The 22,785-nt window shown below is 35.7% G+C and overlaps 1 protein-coding gene across 1 annotated transcript in view; it reads right to left on the bottom strand.

Annotated features, from left to right (window-relative positions):
- Nucleotides 1-4,001: 4,001 nt before the first annotated feature.
- The window catches only part of LOC123554086 (sodium/potassium-transporting ATPase subunit beta-1-like), a 35,336-nt gene continuing 16,552 nt past the window's right edge, over nucleotides 4,002-22,785 (bottom strand). Inside the window, exons 3-7 of the mRNA XM_053548490.1 lie at nucleotides 16,551-16,661; nucleotides 15,655-15,751; nucleotides 13,813-13,906; nucleotides 9,533-9,634; nucleotides 4,002-7,136 (exon numbers count right to left, since the gene is read on the bottom strand). Coding sequence (XP_053404465.1) covers nucleotides 6,897-7,136; nucleotides 9,533-9,634; nucleotides 13,813-13,906; nucleotides 15,655-15,751; nucleotides 16,551-16,661 — 644 coding nt within the window. The 3' untranslated portion in view covers nucleotides 4,002-6,896. The remainder of the gene's footprint in view (nucleotides 7,137-9,532; nucleotides 9,635-13,812; nucleotides 13,907-15,654; nucleotides 15,752-16,550; nucleotides 16,662-22,785) is intronic.

Genomic DNA, 22,785 nt, shown 5'->3' with positions numbered 1-22,785 from the left:
TTTTGCAAATTTTTCTGCGGGATCATGAATGTAGATAATCCCTACCCACTACCAGTTTTGTTGTTATTTTTGCGATATTGGTTGAGCACAACGATAAGAGAAAACAAGATATGTCTTCCGAGTCAAGAGTATCACCCGAGCCAACAGCAACAGTAGTTGTTAACGTTAACGAGAAAGGTAACTGGACTTTATTTTTACAATTCATCTTGTATTAAGAAGAAGGTACCAAGAATTAAGCATTTTTCAAAATTATTAGAACATGAAGCCCCTACTTCGTTAGTTTTGATGTAACGTTGTTACAATACGGGTTGATCCATTACTAATTACGAGCATTGTATATAAGATTATACATGTATGTACTATTTTGTTATGTGTATGAAGTTATGTTTAATGTGTACACACATTTCGAAATATAAATACCATGCAGCTTAAAGGTCATAGAATGTCCTGCATCTAAACATGGCAAAATATCATTTCTAATTTGTACTTAGACGAAGAAATAAGAATACTGAAGACGAGAGCCAGTTCAAAGTCCAGAACGAAATGGTTCCTTTTCTACACATTGCAAAATAACCCTTCTTTAAGGGTGCATAGGAAATACTACATGCGTCTGATGAAACAGCTTAAAGATCGCCTGGCTAAACAGAGAAGTGAAAGCAACGCAGAGTTCGATAGCAGTAAAGACAAAATTGACTTCATTAATGGCGTGCCTGATAGCGATGAGGTCAAAAGTGTTAAAGGCAATGAACAATTTGATATAGATAAAGTTATATTTAAGGATAATGAAACGGTTTCACCGAATGTCAACATTAAGATACCTGGTTTCAAATGGAAAAAGGCTACTGTAAAACCACTTGATTATGATGAAAAATAAAAATATGTTTTTTTATATAATTATTATACCACCATCTATACACTAACTGCATGAAGAAAGAGACTACAAATAAAAGCAATGTAAATATTTTGCATCGGATAGTTCTTTGAGGTCTGTATTCTTATAGGGTCGCTACTAAGACGCTTACATTACGAATAATGTCGCTTTATCAAAAATGTTTTGTTGCTTTTTACTTATATTTTTATTATATTATGTACTTAGATTTTGTTTATTATTTACACTGTTTCAGTTTCAGAGTAGTCTGAAACGCACGTCTTTGTGTATTTTGATGATAAATGTAGACAAACAAGTTTGCAGTATGATACTTATGACAAGCATTATCCAATGTTACGTATTGTTCCTTCACGTGATTCTACATTCAACATGTTTTCGTCCGTCCAGTTATGTCTTCTTGTTATAATGGTAGTGTAACATTCCAACACTTATTTAAAAATAAAGCGCAATTCTTTTGAAGATGTACCTTGTGGACGATGTTTATTGATTAAAATTTTTACAATGTATGTCGGTCTGTTAAAACATTTATAATAAGTATTTTTTTGCTACAGGAAAACGAATACCTAAAGTTTGGGACATGGAATATTTGCTAAGCTGGAGAAATTGATGTTTGTTGCTAATATTCGACGTTTAATGGCGTTCACCAAAAACCTGATTTTTATTTGCTGTAGAACTGTTCCTAGAGTGGTAATCATTTACTCAGTACCTGCATAGAGTAAAAGTAAAACTGAACTTGATTCAAACCAAACTTCAGGTCTACAATAAGAGGACACCGTGGTTTCGTGAAAATGAAAGTCAATAATTACAGATCGGAAGGGGCTAGATTATCACGTACCTGCATTTAATCTTTAAATTATAGACCTTCGATGATGTGCAATATAAAACTAGAGCTGTCACTGGAATGATGAATTATACCACCACAATACGGCCATGTCAAAGAAGTAAACCAATGTCAAAGTCGAGACTCAAAATCAATAGGGTTTATCTGCTGGTCATGATCAACCTCCCTATTAAGTTTCGTGATCCTAGGCACAAGCGTTGTCAAGTTATCGTCCGGAAATGGTTTAACTGTTTCAGTTCATTGTGACTTTGACATTTGACTTAATGACCTCAAAATCATTAGGCCTCATCTGCTGGTCATGACCAGCCTTCCTATCAACTTTCATGAGCCTCCTCGGCGATATATATGACCATTCTGTGTCGATTCGCCGTAAAACCCAACTCACTCACTCACTCACTCATGACCCTAGGCCAAAGCGTTCTCAAGTTATAGTCTGGAAATGGTTTAACTGTTCCGGGTCACTGTGACCTTGACCTTTGACCTACTGATCTCAAAATTAATAGGGGTCATTTGCTGGTCATGACAAACCTCCAATTCAATTTCATTTTCCTAGACCCAAGCGTTCTAAAGTTATCATCCGGAAACCGTTGAACTGTTTCGGGTCATTGTGACCTTGACCCTTGACCTACTGACCTAAAAGTCGAACTTAACCTGTATTTTATGATGTTACATCTGTGTACCAACATTTATGATCCTTGGCCGAAGCATCTCAAGTTTTCATCCAGAAACCGTTCATTGTGACCTTATCATTTGACCTACTGACCTCAGTCAAACTTGACCTGTATTTCATGATGTTACACCTGTGTACCAAAAATTTGTTAAATCTGTCAAGCCTTTCATGAGTTATTGTCCGGAAACCATGAAAACCAACGGACTGACAGACAGACCGACAAGCTCACTCCTATACACTACCATGTATAAAATAGTCCGCAAACACCTGTATCTCCGCAAAGTCGTAAACTTCAATTCTTACATCACGCAATACCGCCCGAGATAAGGATGCACAATAAAAATTATGCATGGTTCAGATTTTACAGTGTCACGGTGTTAAGACATAAGCATCGTCCACGATCCTTTGTAAATCTGGTTGGCAGACGCCGCGCATTATAGTCTATATATTACTTCGCAGGACACGAGTAGACTAAAACTTGACCTGGTTTCCAAAATATCCGAACGGAAGATGTTTGTCTCTACAGTTCTGAATCAAAAATATTTTGAAGTGTTTGGTGGCTCAATTTGCCCTGTGTGATTGTGTTTGCATTTTATGTTATCAATGCTCGCAGGATTTTAATATACATGTATACTCGTTTTTACGTCTGTTACTATGTGCGTCGCATAACATTTAAGTTTAACTTCTTTATACATGCATATACATTTCTGTTGTTGTTTTTCTTTTTCACTAAGTTGTGGCTTGATGTAGCGTTAATAATCCAAATAATCCAATAATCTTTGGGACACATAAAAGTTTACAATAAAACATGGCAAATTGTAAGACGAGAGGGTAAATTTATGGTTTGCTTTCAGAGAAAATAGCAAGTCTGCAAGAGTTGGAACTTCATGCAGCGCTAACGTAAATACTCAATAATTTAATAGGTTTGGAAAAATTGCGTTCCCAGCGTGGAAATATTTTCGCATTCCGGACAGTTCGTGATAAGTAACGTCCAACGTAAAAATTTTGATGGCAGGTAAAAGGGTCGCTTGGAAAAACAAGCATAACAAGTTTTATTTGTTTGAAACTTAAGGCTGAAGAAGTAATAAAACCAATTTTCTGTTGAATATTCACAATTTTGTTATTTTAACGAACTTTAGAAGAAATTTTGATAGACTAAGTATGACAGTTTAGTTTTTATCAGATCGGTGTTTCTCAAACAATCAGTATCAGAATCGTCCAATTAGCATTGTGCATCTGCCTTCCATACATATCAGATAGCATTAGATACTAGAAATTTATCTTTTGGCTTTTAAAATTTAGCAATAAGTATTTGGCATATAACATTTGACATTTAATAATAAACATTCCGGATTATGGTATGGATTTTGGCATTTATGATATGGCATATAGCATTGGTGTGATTTATTTATCATTACGTATCTGGCATTTAGCATTAAGTAATTGACATTAAGCTTTTTTGTTTATTTATTATTTGGCATTCAACATAGCGCATTGACCTTCCTTAAATGCGCCATGCTAGTACTGATTATCAAATATTTAATGCTTAATGCCATATAATTAAATGATTTAAAGGGTAAATAGAACGATGAAACCAAACATATTTATGTCCGTATTTATTTAAAATATTTACATAAAAGCTAAAATTCAATATTATATATAATGTAGCACTTTAAAATCATATAATACAAATAGGATGAGATAAAATAAGGCTTATTCAGATCAAAATAAAAATGTGTGTGGTTCTTGACCATGTCGTGACTTTGTGGTTTCTGACCTTGGCGGGAATTCTTGTATATAAGAAATAAAACCTGGTAGAGGCAAATCTAAACTATAACTAAAACAAAAAATATTGCTTGTTTTTGACGAAACACGTATGTCTCCCCCACTTACCACGCAGCAATTGTGAAATGACACAAATAAGGGTTATAACTCCAGGAAAAGTCTATGAACACAAACAACTTGGCAGAAGTAATTCGTGTGAAGTTTGATGGAATTCCAACGAGTGATATGGAGGAAGTAGCACAGATCAAAGAATTTTATAAAATGCCATGACTCCTCTGAAAATAATTTAATCAGAAAATGACAGTAATTTGTACACAAACGCTTCACACTAATCTCTTGTGAGGTTTGGTGAAGTTCAGCCTGATTGCATACAGCAAGTAATGTAAACAACGTAAAACAGGTCAAATCAAATAACTCCGCCGAAACTCACTGAACTGGAACATGTCAATAATATGTATAACTATGCTTGACACAGATAACCCCTGAAAGGTTTGTTGGAAATCTGCCAAATGGTGTAAGAGAAAATATCATAAAATTTGACGAAAAAGGCCATAACTCCCCTGAAAAACACTGAACCGGAACATGCCGAAGACATGCAAAATAAGACTTGAGACTGATCACTCACGCAAGGTTTGGAAGATATTCGCCTCCTGTAATTTAAGAGAAGTGGCTAACATCATACAATTTGACGAATCAGTGCCCAAGTCTATGCTGAAAACACCGGACTGGAACTTTTCCACAGTATGCCCAACTAAGCTTGGTAATGATCACTTTTGTGAAGTTTAGTGTAATGTATCCTGGTGGTATAGAAGCAGTGTCCCGGACAAGGTAAAATACGACAAATCAAGGGCCATAACTCCACTGAAAAAAAAAACACACTGAGCCGGAACATGCTAAAAATATGTATAATGAGCCTTGGCAATGATCACTCCTATAAGGTTTGGTTAAAAGCCGCATATTAATATGAGAGAAATGGCCAAAACATCATAACGTTTGAACAATGAAGGACCATGACCCTGATAAAAATCATGAAACCGGAAAATGCCAATAATTTGCACAAAGTGGTACCCACTGACCACTCCTGTAAGGCCTGGTGGAAATCTGCACAATGATAAGAGGAGAGGCCAAAACATCACAAAATTTGATGATTCCAAGGTCATACCTGCGCTAAAAAACACCAAACCGGTAAAAGCCGATGATATGCAAAACTATGTTTAGCAATGATCATTCTTGTGACATTTGGTGTAAATCCGTTCAGCGATGTCGGAGGAGTTGCGTGGACAAAGGTTTTGACAGACAGACAAACTCATAAACAGACTGACAGACGGACATCACCGAAACAAAACGTCTCTCCCACTAGATGTGGGTGACACTTTAGAAAGTAGGTCTGCCATAACTTAGTCGAGTAAATTGTACACAATTATATAAAATATAGCTGACTTCTGAGTTTGGCTTAGAGTGCACCATTAACTGTTTCTTTCCATTGACCGTTCCAAGATGGTGCTCCAATTTGATCATTTATTTGTTTGTTCTTTTATCCCCGATTACTGCTGCTCTTCCTATTATATGAATTTTGGTTAAAAATAAACTTTTACATAATTATATCCTTTTTAACGTTATGGTATGGTTCCGTTTTGGAGACATTACGTTCTTATAATGTGGCTATACGTGTTTGTTTTTAATCATTTCCTTAAACGGTCATTTCTCTGCAAGGCAAAGCAGTACACCTGAATGAAGACAAATTTAAATCAAAGAACGAAAAACAAAACCACTTTCATATAGCATGTACCAATCAGTGGTTTATAAAAAGAAGGAATGGCCATAACCTTCAGAAGCTCGTGACAAAGCTGACCAAAACTATGTAAATTGTACGTGTTGTCCATCTTCTTTGACAGAAATCATTTCGGCTAACGATACTAGAGCAAATATAAATGTTTACAAATTTGGTATGCATTGTTTAATTAGTCACGGCTTCAATAGCCATACACCTCTAATAATTAAATGACTAAAAAGTACTGTCTTTTTCAAAGATTTAAAATTTAAATTCCACAAAATGACACAACTGCTGTGAATTCTAATTATTAATATCTTTATCCGCATTAACACCATTTTGTGCCACTGAATTTGCCCCCTTTTAATCGCGGAACACCGTTTTTCTGGTAGACCACGTGTGAGGGACATTAAAAGTGAATTAAACATGCTTTTCTCAAAACAAATCACACGGTCAATGATTATGACATAATAACTCATATGTTTGACCTAGTAACATATTTATGGTCATTATAATTCTACACAGAAGCGCGTGCAAATAATCTGACCAATCAAAAACTTAGATACTGAGTGAAGTTATAAAAATTTCTAATTATAGACTAGGTTACGATGCACTAAAATCATAATACTGGATAGATTCTCAGTAAGATGAAACTTAAACGCCGATTCCTTCACTTTTTTTAATAAGTTGTCCTCTACTGATCACGTGTTTTTATTATTACTATAATTATTGAAATGTGAATCTTATGTTTATGTTATTTACATACTGAGAATTTAATAATAAACTTGACTTGGGGCAAACAATATAACTATAGATACACTGAAAGAATATGGAACTTTTGTATATATTCAACAAATTATGCCTTTTGTACACACACCTAGTGATCTATTAGGCAAATACTTTGCCATTCATTTGTGACTGTAAACTACAATAGTGCTTTTCAATCTACCATGACATCGAAAGATACTTTCCCAGTGTTCAGCAAGTCGTCATATTTCATGTTTTTCGCATAAGCTGTGCATGTGACCCTTACTACCGTGGCAGGTGTGGCAGAATCAAGACGTACGAACACGATTGGACTTTTCCATCCATTCTGTCCAACGTATGGAAAATACTTGAAATGGAATCCTTCCGCAGGAAAATATAATATAGGACCCATATTGTCTTTTGAAACTGGATCCTAAGTTAAAGATAAATATATTAAGATATAATGATAATAAACAGTCAATAGGAATACAAATCAACTCAACCACCTAATGCCTGTAACTAAAAATACCAAAATGACGATACATTTTGGATTTTGACCTTTCTCCTAGCAAAGTTTCCCGAACAACAATTAACCGATTAATAAGATTTTTCAACACGTTTTTACCCTTTGTTTGGTTCTACGTTACTGTACTGTAATATTATAAACTTTTAAGCTATTAAGTTTTAAATCAGTTTAAGTAGTTTTTGTTGACAATTTATTTGTTTTGTGATTAACACCGTTTTGCAACAATATTTCAGTCATGTAACGGCGGGCAGTTAACCTAACCTGTGTTCCTGGATTCTATACCAGTACAAACCTGTTCTCTGCAAGTAACTGCCAACTTCCCCACATAAATTATCAGAGGTGGAGGACAAATAATTTCAGACACAATGTCTTTTATCATCAAATCATAACGGAGAACATACGCCTCGCCCGGGGATCGAACTCGCGACCCCGCGATCCGCAGACCAACGCTTTCCCTGCAGAGCTAAGCGGGCGGGCTTGTTGAAAATTAAGCTGATTATTTGTCAAGCGGTGCAAAATAATTATCTGCATAATTAGCATACTGTTTGGCATGATATTATAACTCTGTCATATAAATTGGTTAAAAATCGTAGATTGAAATGACGAAGAAATAATGCAGCACGGTATTTTTTTGCAATAACTTTATACCAATGAAATACTGTACAGAATAAGTATTTAATGAATGTGTTTTGTTTGTTTTACCTAATGTTTCGTATTAGTACCACTATGCTAACCGCCCGCCCGCTTAGCTCAGTAGGTAAGAGCGTTGGTCTACGGATCGCGGGGTCGTGAGTTCGATCCTCGGGCGGGGCGTATGTTCTCCGTGACTCTTTGATAAACGACATTGTGTCTGAAATCATTAGTCCTCCACCTCTGGTACATGTGGGGAAGTTGACAGTTACTTGCGAAGAACAGGTTTGTACTGGTACAGGATCCAGGAACACTAGTTAGGTTAACTGCCCGCCGTTACATGACTGAAATACTGTTGAAAAAGGCGTTAAACCCAACACAAACAAACTATGCTAACCATATAGATCAAGTGGCCAGTATATTATGATAACATGTTCTGTTTGCGTTTTTGTTTGTGTTTGTTCCCACGGAATTAGAAGGTATACGTTGCAGTTACAAGTAACCAACAAGAGGGTCATGATGACTCTGGATCGCTCACCAAAGTAATATGAGCTACATGTTTCAAATATCAAACTGATGAATTTTAGAAATTTTTTGGAAAATTTTCCGATGTACAATCAAGTAACCCCTGGGGCGGGGCCATGATTTGATCTAGGCCTTCTGGTTTATTTTTAGCAAATTTATGAAGATTTCCCTATGTACAATCAAGTAACCCCTGGGGCTGGGTCAATTTGACCCTGGGGGGTCAAGATTTGAACAACTTTTGTAGAGGTCCACTAGGCAATGCTACATGTCAAATATCTAAGCTGTAGGCCTTCTGGTTTATTTTTAGAAATTTTTTGAAGATTTTCCTATGTAAAATCAGGTGACCCTTGGGGCAGGGTCAATTTTGAACCCAGGGGTCATGATTTGAACAAATGTTGAAGAGATCCACTAGGCAATGCTACATGTCAAATATCTAAGCTCTAGGCCTTCTGGTTTATTTTTAGAAATTTTTTGAATATTTTCCTATATAAAATCAAGTGACCCCTGGGGCGGGGTCAATTTTGACCACCAGGACATCATTAGAACAACTTTAGTAGAGGTCCATTAGGCAATGCTACATGTCAAAAATCTAAGCTATAGGGCTTCTCGTTTTTGAGAAGAAGATTTTTTAAGATTTTCCTAGTATGTAAAATCAAGTGACCCCTGGGGCGGGGTCAATTTTGACCCCGGGGTCATGATTTGAACAAACTTGGTAGAGATCCTCTAGGCAATGCTTCACACCAAATATCTAAGCTCTAGGCTTCTGGTTTTTGAGAAGAAGATTTTTAAAAATTTTCCTTTCGGTTGCCATGGCAACCAGAATTTTGCATGGAATTCAATTCTTTGAACAATTTTTTAAAGAAGACCATCCAAGGAACATCCCTTTGAAGTTTCATTAAAATTGGCCTGTTGGTTTAGGAGGAGATGTTGTTTAAAGGAAAGTGTGGACGGACGACGGACGTACAACGGACGGACGGACAGACGCCGGACGGTTGGCGATCACAATACCTCACCCTGAGCACTTTGTGCTCAGGTGAGCTAAAACAGTTTTCAAAGAATGCTTTAAATATTGTTTAAGGTACGCATTCATATCTGATCTCAATCTCTTCCCTTGTAAATATCAAACAAAACAAACAGACGAGCCTTACCTCCCCTTCACAATGAACTGTGACTGCATACTCGTACCAGTCATTTCGAATCTTTTCTGGAACAGTGTCATTTGTATATGGTTCCGGCAACCAATTTTCTATCTGAAAAAAATACAGGATAACATGAACAGTAATACGTGTTCATTAGTTAATACGAAAAGGTTATTACTCGTGTTTGAGCAACAGAATTCATTCAGGGTAACGAAGTGATTATATATTTTGTTCTGTGTCAGATAACAATACAACTGGTTCCATAGAACTAGATTCCTACTAACCAGCCATGTAAACAGAGTATCATTCTAACACGCTCTGCAGCAGTTGCTATATAAACATATAGCTAAATCGCCTATACATGAATCTACGATAAAATATGGTTGGCTGTTACATTTCACCCCCTATGATTGTGGCATAAGAGATTCTACTTCAGTTCTATTACATACCAATTATTTCAGGGACAAACGGTTGATTTATTTATTTTATTTTGTTGGGTTTAACGTCGCACCGACACAATTTTAGGTCATATGGCGACTTTCCAGCTTTTAATGGTGGAGGAAGACCCGAGGTGCCCCTCCGTGCACAATTTCATCACGAGCGGGCACCTGGGTAGAACCACCGACCTTCCGTAAGCCAGCTGGATGGCTTCCTCACCCAAACGGTTGAAAACAGCATTTCAAAAACACAAATATGATAAAAAGTCATACTGACTTAATTGAAATAATAAATATGTTCCAATAATTTTATCAATTAATAAAACATGGGCAGTCGTTTGGATGCGAATAATTAAATCACTCGCGCTACGCACTCGTGATTTAATTATTACGCATCCAAACTCCTGCCCATATTCTATTAACTGATAAAATGATAAAATATAGGAACAGGTTTATCATTTCTTAAATAGAATGTTTTACTTTACACATACATTTGATTGTAAATATAACAACAAAAGGGTCTTCCATAGATCTATACAGGAAAAACCTAGACCCACCTTCCGGAAGCTGTGTTTTTCTTTTGACAAATTAAAAAAGTATATATTTCAATTTAGAAGAAAGTCACGTAAGAAACATTAAATCTGCAAAGTGTTTTTGGCAATAAGTGGAATAATACGAACAAGCTGGTAAAAATTTTCTGTAAAATACTTCAAAGTGTGGGAGGTGAGAGTGACAGAGGATATTGAGAAACCATATAAATTGTAAGTCAGAAAATATACAATTTTCTCGTGGGAAGACGGGAAGAGAGGGTGAAATTAGCATGGAGGGGTGCTAGGTGGAAGGGGGTATGAATTTGTTTTGTTTTATTTGTTTACGCTGCGCTGCGTAGTTATAACCGTTTCAAGTCAAACTGATCAATGCTAGGCCCAGCGGAATTGGAATTTTAAGACCCGTTCTCAAATACAGGTCGATGCCTGGATTTATTCCAAAGAAGGAGATCTATATGATACACATTATATAAATGAACTGAACCCCAACCGGATCTTGCGAACGGATTTCAGTGTTAGCCTTTTGCGTCGAGACAGTAGAGTTAAAATTCGTGTTTATGAACATACTGTTGAACGGTAAGTAAGTCAATCTGTATGTATATTGTAGCCAACAAACTTTATTGCTGTCCTATGATACGCAACATTATCATTTTAGCATTAAGACAATAAAATTCATGAAACTCGCCGCAGCCTAGAACGAAATCGGCTCTACATACGAAAGAAAATTGGGTTTTATCAAGTTTAGATTGGTTGAAAACGGAGTTCTGAGTTTGTAACGCTGCAATTAATTAATTACAAAAGGAAACTATTTCATACTCAAAAGACTTCAAAGATATTTCCAAACAATTCAAAACACTCTAAAAGGGCTTTAATTTCAAATGATGACACAAAACAGTCACAGTTTCAAGGCTAGAAGACGTTTCGCCCATTAAAAAGCTCAAAAAACAAAAAACAAAAAAAAAAAAAAACAGTGAAAGATGTCCACAAATAGCTGGAAGAATCTGAGGATACTGAGAGTTTAGATGAAGATGAAGATACTAATAGTATGCAGCTTGCTTTCCAAAATGTGACTTTGCTACAATCCACATCTTCAACGCAAAGAGACCCTTGCTTTGTCTTGAGCACAATGTTCACAATTGAAAATATTATTCAACAGATCCTTAGTGTTTTAAACTACCTTAAATCAGAAAATCAAATGGAAATGTACATAAAATTTACAAGATTCCCTCATCGACCAGAAGATTCTGTCATTAATTTCGTTCTGCCATCACTGACTTGTCTAGAAAAATATCTCATTTGGCTAAAAAACTGAAACAAAGTCGTTCAAACAAAGTCTGCAGTAGTCTTTAATATATGAACCTGCAAGCAACCATCGGATAAATATTTTACAACTGCAAAAAGCTGGGTAATTCAGTAAATATGCCTGACAAAGTTATGTGTCTTAATGGTATGATACTGCCCTTGATCGTTTCAACGAATTACCTTCAGCAGTACTGAAGACATGAAGTGGCACTCAAAACTTTAACCAGCATTTCTATGTAGAAAGGGAACCAGTCAATCAAATGCTGGAGTTATGGGCCTTGATGGCAAGGTAAAGGTAAAGGTAAATTTTATTTACCGTCGCTTTGTGAAACAATTAACATAAGCTCTGTAGAGCTTTTGAGCGATCCTATTTGCAAGATACTGTTGACCCCGAAGACATGTGCGTAGTTTCTACCAAATACCTTCAGTTTTCTTGGAGATAAAAAGTTTCATGCAAAACATTAAGCAAAGCATTACGCCGGCGTCAACACCAACGACGATGCATGAATACGTGAGTAGAATAGCTGACTATTCGTTAAATCGCCGAGCTAAAATGCAAAAGAACAATGGTTGGCCACTAAAGTGTAAACTAGCTTTTCTTTTGATTTGACCTGGTGACCTAGTTTTTGACCCCCATCACCAAGATTCAAACTGGACCTTGGGATAACCAAGATTACCATTCTGACCAAGTTTCATAAAGATACAGTTATAAATGTAGACTCTACACTGTTAACAAGCTTTTCCTTTGATTTGATCTGGTAACCTAATTTTTCACCCCACCTGACCAAGATCTGAACATAACCTATAGATATGGACATAAATGTGGCCTCTACAGTGTAAACTTGCTTTTTCTTTGATTTGACCTGGTGATCTAGTTTTTGACCCTACATAACCCAGATTCAAACTTGAGATCATCAAGATTACCATTCTGACCAAGTTTCATGAAGATACAGTGATAAATGTGGTCTCTACAGTGTTAACAAGCTTTTCCTTTGATTTGACCCGGTGACCTAGTTTTTGACCCGACATGACCCAGGTTCAAACTTAACCTACATATCATCACGATTAACATTCTGACTAAGTTTCATGAAGATACAGTCATAAATGTGGCCTCTAGAGTGTTAACAAGCTTTTCCTTTGATTTAACCTAGTGACCTAGTTTTTGACCCCACCTCACTCAGATTTGAACTTAACATATAAAGCTTCAAGATTAATATTCTGACCAAGTTTCATTAAGATAGGGTCATAAATGAGGCCTATACAGTGCAAACAAGCTTTTCCTTGGATTTGACCTGGTGACCTAGTTTTTCACTCTACATGACCCATTTTCAAACTGGTCCATGAGAACATCAAGATTAACATTCTGACCAAGTTTCATGAAGATACAGTGATAAATGTGGCCTCTACAGTGTTAACAAGCTTTTCCTTTAATTTGACCTGGTGACCTAGTTTTTGACCAGATGACCCAATATCGCACTCGTCCAAGACTTTACTGAGAGTAACATTCTAAAGAAGTTTCATTATGATTGGGCCAAAATTATGACCTCTAGAGTGTTAACAAACTTTTCCTTTGATTTGACCTGGTGACCTAGGTTTTGACCCAGATGACCCAATGTTGAACTTGTCCAAGATTTTATAAAAACTTACATTCTGACCAAGTTTCATTAAGACTGGGCCAAAATTGTGACCTCTGGAGTGTTAACAAGCTTTTCCTATGATTTAACCTGGTGACCTAGTTTTTGACCCCAGATGACCCAATATCGAACTCGTCCAAGATTTTATTGAGGGTAACATTCTGACCAAGTTTCATTAAGATTGACTCAAAATTGTAACCTCTAGAGTGTAAACAGTCAAATTGTTGACGACGCCGACAACGACGCCGACGCCGCCGCCGACGGACGACGGGCACAGGGCGATCACAAAAGCTCACCTTGAGCACTTTGTGCTCAGGTGAGCTAAAAATGGACTCTTTCATTTTTTTCTGTTACTTTCATTTACTTACCCGTTCCAAAGATAATGCAATACAGGGCTGTCCGTCTTCAAATCCAAAACCTTGTTGTTTTGAGCACATAGATCCTAACTCAGTCAGATCATGCCTGTAACGGAAAAAGCTCATGCCAGGGTTTTACATTCAGCAGTATTACGGATACTAATTAATTACTGTAAAATCAATTATTTTATGTAGGGGAAAAATAGGATGATAGCCTTTTTGGTTAAAATGCCCGTGGAACTGAATGATTGCACAGAATATATCTACTACTAGTAATGATGTGAAAAACATTAATTTCTAAGTTTGAATATAAAATAAATTTTAACCCAGCCAACATCCAGATATAGGCCATTCATCAATGAGATGCCTTAGTTTTGCATATCCGCGTGTTATGATTCGAAACAATATTTTTATTTGATTTTAAGTTCTGACAGTCGGCCTATTTGAAATAAGTTTAGAGTTCATGCAATAATGATTCTAAAGTTCTAAACAGTATTTTACTTTTGTATTTTAAGTTCTGGCAGTTTAGGCAAGCAAAACTGACCATCCCTGACAGATTGTTAATAGCCTATAGGAAAGTTCACAAGTGGAATCGTTTGAATGAAATTGTGGACTGGTCACAAATAAGATTCAACCAAGTTTAGTGACGATCCAACAAGCAGTTCGTGTGAAGAAGTTAACATTGAAATTTTTTTTCTACATAAATTTAGCTGTGATAGTCCTTAAAAGGGGACAAGAATAAGCAGTGGAATAACATTAAGAGAGAACCATCCAATGATGCAATAAGATACCTTTCATATAAACCATACAAAGATACTTGAAGCGAGGTAAGTCACGATCATGTGAAGGAGTTATTTAAGATAATGTCTGTTTTAGCTCTGGTTCAGAAAGGGGTCGAGATCAAACAGTTGAACAAACTGAGAGAGGCTACAGTTTGATAAGCTTCATGACAAGCAGTTGTTTTAAGGATTATCTGATTTCAGATCTGGTGACCCCTAAAGGACACCAATGACCCACATTTGACCGAAGCTGAGAATCTACATTGAGAGGAGACCGTACAAAGATGCGATATCATCTAGTGAATTATGAGAAAAAGTAGTTGGTGATCAACAAGTGGTTTGTGAAGATTTCATTTAAAAGTTTATCTAGTTTTATCTGTTATTTCTTATGGCCACCATATCTTTTCATATGCATTACTTTGTAAACAAACTAAATACAGTGTATGCAAAATGAAAGTAAAGATAGTGTGAACTTGTTTCACTTGTTTTGTTTTTTTTAAATTAATATTCGTAGGATATTGATAAATGTTTGGACAAGGTATAAAGTGCTATTACGTGGACACAAAAACATACTGATTGTTAACTTTGCATGTTCAGAAGGAGGCATATGTAATTCAACAACAACTTTTTATTCGAGATTTTTTTCATCCTTATTTTAGTGAGCATCCCTTTGTGTACTATTAACAGTTGAAACAGTATCCATTCCATGAACCGAAACCTTATACTTTTTGCAGAAATTTTTTATCATACCCCATCCCCGTTCTTCTAATCCCTTTAAGTACAAGGATGCCAAAAATCAAATTTGATGATGGTTCATGAGAACACTTAAATATTTTACTATATAGCTCACTAGTGTACCTAATTGGTAAGTTTCCTCAGAACTTGGGCATTCTACAATTATTAAGTGCTAAAATTATCTAAAACATCACTGTAATTATAAAATCTTGATACATTTAGATAAAGTAGTTTCCCTAAAGTGTTCTGTTTTCAAATAATACCTCTTTAGCTTCTAACTAAGACAAATCATAAAACGAAGACTGACGGAACAGAGACATTGAGCAAACTCAGAACCTACCTGCAGATAGTGTTCCATTCGCTTTGAGGTCTATATCCTTGATAGGCAGCACAGTCGTAGACATTTTCCAGAGAATATTGGAATTCATTTTGGTACTCTTTAAAAGGGAAAAAAAAAAACAACAAAAAAAAAACAATGTGAAAATTATATCATTATATCAATTTTTAAGCATGATCTAAATGAAACTGGGTTTAAAATAATCGTCATTATATTATTATTTCTACTCGGCAACACCTGTAAAATCAAATTAACTAACAGTGTGCTCTTGAAATCTAATAGATGGTGGAGGAAGTCACGAGCTGCAGCTCTGTAGATTGTTACAGACACGGGCCGGAGCCGGTATCTGGGTTGAACCACCAACATTCCATAATCCAGCTGGATGGCTTCCTCACATGTAGAATTCTAGACCCAAAGCGAGTTTCTGAACCTTCATCGGTACCAGGCTAACAACTTTAACCACTTGACAATGGAGGCCCAATCTAATGTCATGTAATGACACAAATATAAATGACTTGACAGTCAATACAATATACATGTATCACTGTGGATCATGCAATCTGATTACATAATAACTGAACGAAATAAGTATAATAAAATGACTATTGACCGCCGAAACTGTAACTTCTGATCAATTTTAACCCGGATTTATCTTGGTATCGTGAAAATAGTCCATTGCTTTCGTTGTCCTACCAACCAATTCATTACATTATAATATATATATAGGCACGTATGAACACCATAACAGAACCATAAACCTTTCAGATGCCAAGAAGCATATGCGGTTTGAAAAAAAAAGATCTACACAGAGCGGGCAATCGCATCCACAGCAGTGGGGTTCTGGTTATTTTACGTCGGAGAACTTATCAGCTCGGCTACGAATGTCTTAAGGTACTTACTTAATAAAATGGACTCTAGACGATTTGTGTAGATTTTATAAGTCGAAGGTCTAGCCTTATTAAACCTAATCAAGCCATCCACTGATGCTACATTTGGTTCAAAGATTAGACCTAAAATGAAAAAGAAAAGTCACAGTATTACAGAGACTAAATATAAAATGAAAAAAACTGCCAATGATACATAATTAAGCCACAAAATGACAAAACTGCCGATGTTAAATAAATTAGAGCTGAAATGATTCTTCTGTTAAATGTTACACTGTTAAACGGATATAACCATACGACCAAAAATCAAAGGAAAGAATAAAATACAATGTAGGTCTTGATTTGAAAACAAAGTCCCCAGTGCTACAAAGATAAAACATAAAATGAAAACAAATCCCAATATTGCAAAAACAACATAAAAATGAATCATGAGGGCCATCCTGGCCCTATATCGCTTACCTGTAATCATAACACTTAAAGACAAGAAAGTCAAACAACAAAGGGAAGGAATTCAAACAAAGGGAAGGAATTCAACCAAAAAGAAAATTTTTTTTACAAGGTACAGATATGTCAAAATGCACCTAAAAATTGGAGGTACAATCTATGTTGTACCACAGAAAAAATGGTCTCGGTGTTTCCTTACGGCAAATAATAAAAAGTTACAAAATAAGCTATTTATAGTAACATAAAAGGGAAGTAATTAAAAAAAATATTTAAGTGAACAAAATAAGGATTTGCCAGATAGAAACAAGAACGAGCACTGCAATGCAACGGAAATGCAGAGCAATATACACACAAAACAAAGTCATATGACATTGACCTTGAAGTGAGTCATCCGAAACATGCGCTGTGCACGTCATTTCGATGAAGTGAACATATGTGTCAGGTTTCTTTGAAATCCTTCAAGGAGTTCAAGAGTTACAGAGCGGAAGGGAAATTGCTAACCAACAGACAGACAGACGAACCGACATTGAGGCGATAACATAACACGTCCCTTTAGGCGTATAAAAAGGAATCGAGATCTTATGGTGATACAAGTTGTGTGCAAGTTTGGTTAAAATAAAATCATAAATGAAGCTGCTATTGTGCAGACAAGTTCAAAATAGCTATTTTGGCCCTTTCAGGGGCCATAACAACTCTGGAACCCATTATTGGATCTGGCCGGTTCAAGACAAAAACCATGATCTTTTGGTGAAACAAGTTTTGTGCAAGTTTGATTAAATTCGAATAAAAAAATGAAGCTGCTATTGTGCAGACAAGGTCAAAATAGGTAATTTTGGCCCTTTCAGGTGCCATAACTCTGGAACCCATAATGGGATCTGGCCTGTTCAAGAAAGGAGCCAAGAGCTTATGGTGATACAAGTTATGTGCAAGTTTGTTTAAAATAAAATCACAAATGAAACCACTATCTTGCAGAAAAGAAAATGCTGACGCACGAACGCACGGACGACGGACGAAGGGTGATCACGAAAGCTCACCTTGTCACACTATGTGACAGGTGAGCTAAAAAACGAAGTTTTCAACCAGATTAATTTTACAGACTGCGTGAATATGACAAGTGAGGAATAAAGTTCAAGCAAAACTGGCACAGTGCAATGTTAATTACAGGACAAATTTACATCTTTTCTGCATGATTGAATTACCAAATGTATAGCAAACTTTACAGCATGTACAGATTATCTTATTATTTCTACTCTTTCCCATGTGAAAACCATCATTAACACACGAATTGTAAGAAATGCACAGTTGACATTGAGAAATACCTAAGACGTGAAAATTGGTATTAAAATTTCGAAAAATAGGCGTAAAAGACATGATTTTGTTTATCCCTTCAAAAGCATATAAAACGCCGATATTTTACGTTGCAAAATTTCCAAAGTGTATATACTTTTATTATCTTATGTGTTGTCATATTGTAGAGATAACGAATGTTTGTTATAACATGTCGAAACAAACATGAGCTATCGATATTCTATCATAAAATGCGTAAAAGACTGTCCAGCACCGTCATTAAATATCAGCGTTGTTATTACGTGGACGTCATTTCCTTTCGAACTATCCATAAAAGGGCCGTAAAACGTTTGCCCTTGGCCACGGAACTTCCATATGCAAAATAGTGTTAACAGCACATCAGCGCGAGAATCTCCGTTTAAAACACGTTTACTCGCCTGAAAAAAAAAAAAACACTCCAAGACAACGACAAAAACAACAGAATCCCGAGCGATTCACGAAATGAACATGCGCTAACGCTATTCAAGCATAAAACTCGTAACTTGAAACTAATAAATCGATATACAGTCCCTAAACGTCAATAAAATGTCTGGGAAATGTTTGCGTTGTTTTATCACGTTGACTTCATTTCCTTCTGAATTTTCAGTTTTGGGAATAATTAACACTTTGCCACGGAACGCGCATTATGGTGGCATATTTCTTCTAACCACATATCCATTTATTTATGTAGACAGTATTCTCTAACAATGTCACATATGCAGTTATTATCTGGTAAGTGGCAAAACTGCCTGTTAGTACCCACTTCTCCACATCCACATATTTACATAAATAAGTGGTTATTATGAAAGTTTTCTTGATATCAAGTTATTAAATATTCGTACCCAAAGTGGCTATTAACGGCCCCTATACGGAATGAATGAGGGTATATTCACCTCGTCCCCAACCATCACCCCTAATGAACTTACAGGTGCGATTTATAACATTCAGAAGGAATGATAAATTTGCATATTTATGATGCCTCTTTATGTATTTTCATTCATTCCGTAATGATAGTGGACGATTACAGGATATTGCTAATCATAACTGATAAAAATCAAGATCCTAGTTAACGTAAGTGAATATGTGGATGGCAGTAGTGGACACTAACATGCAGTTTTGTCCTGTTAAGATACTTAAGTGGATATCGCGCAGTTTTGTCATTTGCCAGATAACAACTGAATAAGTGACCGTTTTACGAACATTTTTTGAGATAAATAAGTGGATATTATGCCATCATAGCGCTTATATAAAAAGGCGTTTAACTGTTAAAACATACCCGAAAAATGACAAGAATACAACTAGCATATAGTACATTTACGTGGTATTAAATTCTGTAGGTACGCTTCTCCTACAAGGACATTGTTATACACTTTAACATCAGCGCGATCTTAAAAAGCGGAGGAGTATTGTTATGTTTTACCGCACTTTGTAATATCATTATAAATCATCATTACCATCACCAGGATCATCATATAAAATGCTACATTTCTTCAGTAAATCGCTACCCATTGATATTTAGTTCAATGTCATGATTTAGTGTCCTTCGCATTCGCTTCAAGCGTTACATGGCCGCTTTGTGACCAGCTTGACATTTCGCTAACATTGATCATTTATGTCGCGCTGTAACGTGTAATCAGCTCTTATCAAATGAAAACATTCCATTGACAACGGTACAGCATACCATGAATTCGTACAATTGCCTGATTTTAGCCACTACAAATTGAATATTATTTCAGCACAGGAAGTTGTGTTATTAGATGTTTTAATTTTAAAACGAAAACAAATGCGTTTGTTGCGAAATTATTCTGACACAACCACGATATCAACGAAAGTTAATAAGCCACAAAAGAGTAATTTGAGATTAAAAGAAATCACACTCAAGCCGGAGTTTTCGGACTTTGTTAAACTCAAAACTATGCAATGAAAAAGATACAGTAAAGAAGAGAGACACCGCAAATTTCTGCAATAAACAGCGGATATTTGTTTGTTTCAGTGTAAGATCGAAATACATTTCACCGAGTGAACACTATTTTTAGATTCTATACTGATGGAACGTATACCTATATGATCCTGTGAATATTAATTACATCTACATCTTTACTGAAGTATATTTGCATGGAATACTCTATTAGATCTATTCACAATTCATATTCTTCCGCATTCAAGTGTAGTTCCGTACCAGTGAAAAATAAATCAAAGGCCTGAAGGGCCTGAGAATCGGCTAGTGATTGATGTACTGGTAGTATAGTCTAAATGGCAAGGTTATAATGTCAAACAACAGGAATAATGAATACAGGATGCACATGGATGACTGGTTTTGTGGGTAAAAATAATATGCTTTCATGCAATTTATTTCAAATATTTCTTTTCCTCACTCAGATTATGTATGGTAATAAATAAATGAAATCGATTAAAGTGGTGTATGTACATTGAGTCTTCAATACTAATCATTTTTAAGATTCACACAATTTCCATCAATAAATAGTATCAAAGTTCTAACAAACCCACCTAGGAATGATCTGAGAAGGATCAGATCTAGAAATAAAGTAAACCGAAACGGATATCATGTAAAAGTTACAACTTGGTATCTTCAATATCCTCTGGACAGAAAGTTTGGTGGATAAGGCGGCAATAACTATGCTCTCCCACTTTTAGGGACCATAACAAGCATATCAGCGAAGTGGAAAGAACGAGCATTATATTGTGAATCTATAACCACTGGCAAATAAGCGGTTTTAGTATATTTTGAAAGATATCTTATTTCAAGATATACATGTACATAAGTAGTGTACAAAAAGACAAAGAGTATATAATACATATGCTGTCCGAAATACTCTTTAGTTTCCCGTTGGCCGATTTTCGCCAAGAGTCGCAGGTTTTGATCTTAAAGTTTAAAGATTTGCAATAACTTTGATCGAAAAAGCCATCTGCCTGCTTACAGAAGATGGAACAGACAATATTAAATGTTCAACAAGTTCTACCAGTCTGAGTTTGTTTTAGGGGTTTTTTTTTTTCGTTTTTCTTTTCAACTGAACAGAGATTTCGTTACAATAAATATCAATTAAAAGGACATTCAATCGATGCGTAGTAAAACTTTGTTTGATATTATACATGTATTTAAACCCGATATATTTCTCTAAAAAAAAAAAAAAAAACTGTTGAAAGTACAAACTACAATTTGACAGCTGACACTAAGATACTGCCCATGACTGTAACTATATATTTTTTCGAGTAAACATTTGCCTCCGACATTATCAAAACGGGTAATTAACGGCTGGTATGTTCGCACGTGACAGAATCTGAATATTGAAATTTTATAGCGCGGATTGTCACATATAATTTGTAACGGATGGACAAAATAACTGTTCAGATAGTTTACGGCTGAAGGTCCTGGCGATAACCGTGTCATAGGTCTAAGGTATTGTGCAATCATGAATAATTTAAGTGATATGAATTAAAAGTATACTTACTTTTGTGATTAAAGATATGTAAATGTTACTGTCAATATATAGTGTCATGAATGTTTACACTGACAGGAAAATTGCACATTCGAAAGAAAGGGATCTACTTTCGATTTCAAAAACTACATAATGATTCGCCGATTAGTTTATTTCTCAAAAATTAAGAAATAAAATCATTTAATCAGTAGTAATTAAAACAAACAAGTAAGAGCTTCTTCTCCCGATAATTTATCCGCTAACTTACTGCAAATTCAACCCATGTGTCAAGATGACATAAACGCAGAATGGGTATCTGTATCGATTTTTTTGTGACCTGAACCGTAGGCAAATTATCCGAACCAGTCAAAATTCTAGAAAGGTTACGATTTAGAACGAAGTTCTATGTAACGTTACTATTTTCGCCACTCGCGATTTTGCATCATTTTGATCTGGCCGATCTTCGTTGTATTTTTGTAAATCGTAGTCCGAATTTTCAAACGCAAATTCGAAGAATCTACGGACAATGATCCGTTGTTATAAACAGGTCACTCGTGTTCGCCGACAAGTGCCCAGAATATGTAATCAGGATTCATCCGCGAAGTCTCGCGGAAGAATTAACGTATTGCACATATCTAATTCGCGTCATTTTAAATGAAGCTGTCATAATTTAATTTCATCGATGTGGTAAACACCCTTTGATAAAAGACATTCCAATGCTTTCAGAGGTACCCGACTCAATAAAATACTAGCAGTATGTTCTGGAACTATATTTTGTTTTTTTCGCTGGAAGTTACGCGAGCTTGGTAAATCTGCGCAGTTTATGAAATGCACAGCAACAAAATTGTTATTTGCTCAATGATTTTAAAGATTACTTTTTGGAAAGGGCGGGTAACAAATGGATAAATTTGGCTAATAAATTCAATATGCAGTTTTTATTTGGATTTGTTAAGATAATATTTGCTATTCTGTGACATACGGGCACAAAATTAGTCACCATTATCAAATGCGCAAACTATATTACCAAATCCCGCAGAATCGTT

Source organism: Mercenaria mercenaria, chromosome 7 (assembly GCF_021730395.1).
Source record: "Mercenaria mercenaria strain notata chromosome 7, MADL_Memer_1, whole genome shotgun sequence".
NCBI lineage: Eukaryota > Metazoa > Mollusca > Bivalvia > Venerida > Veneridae > Mercenaria > Mercenaria mercenaria.
This window is presented reverse-complemented; position numbering and strand designations above follow the sequence as displayed.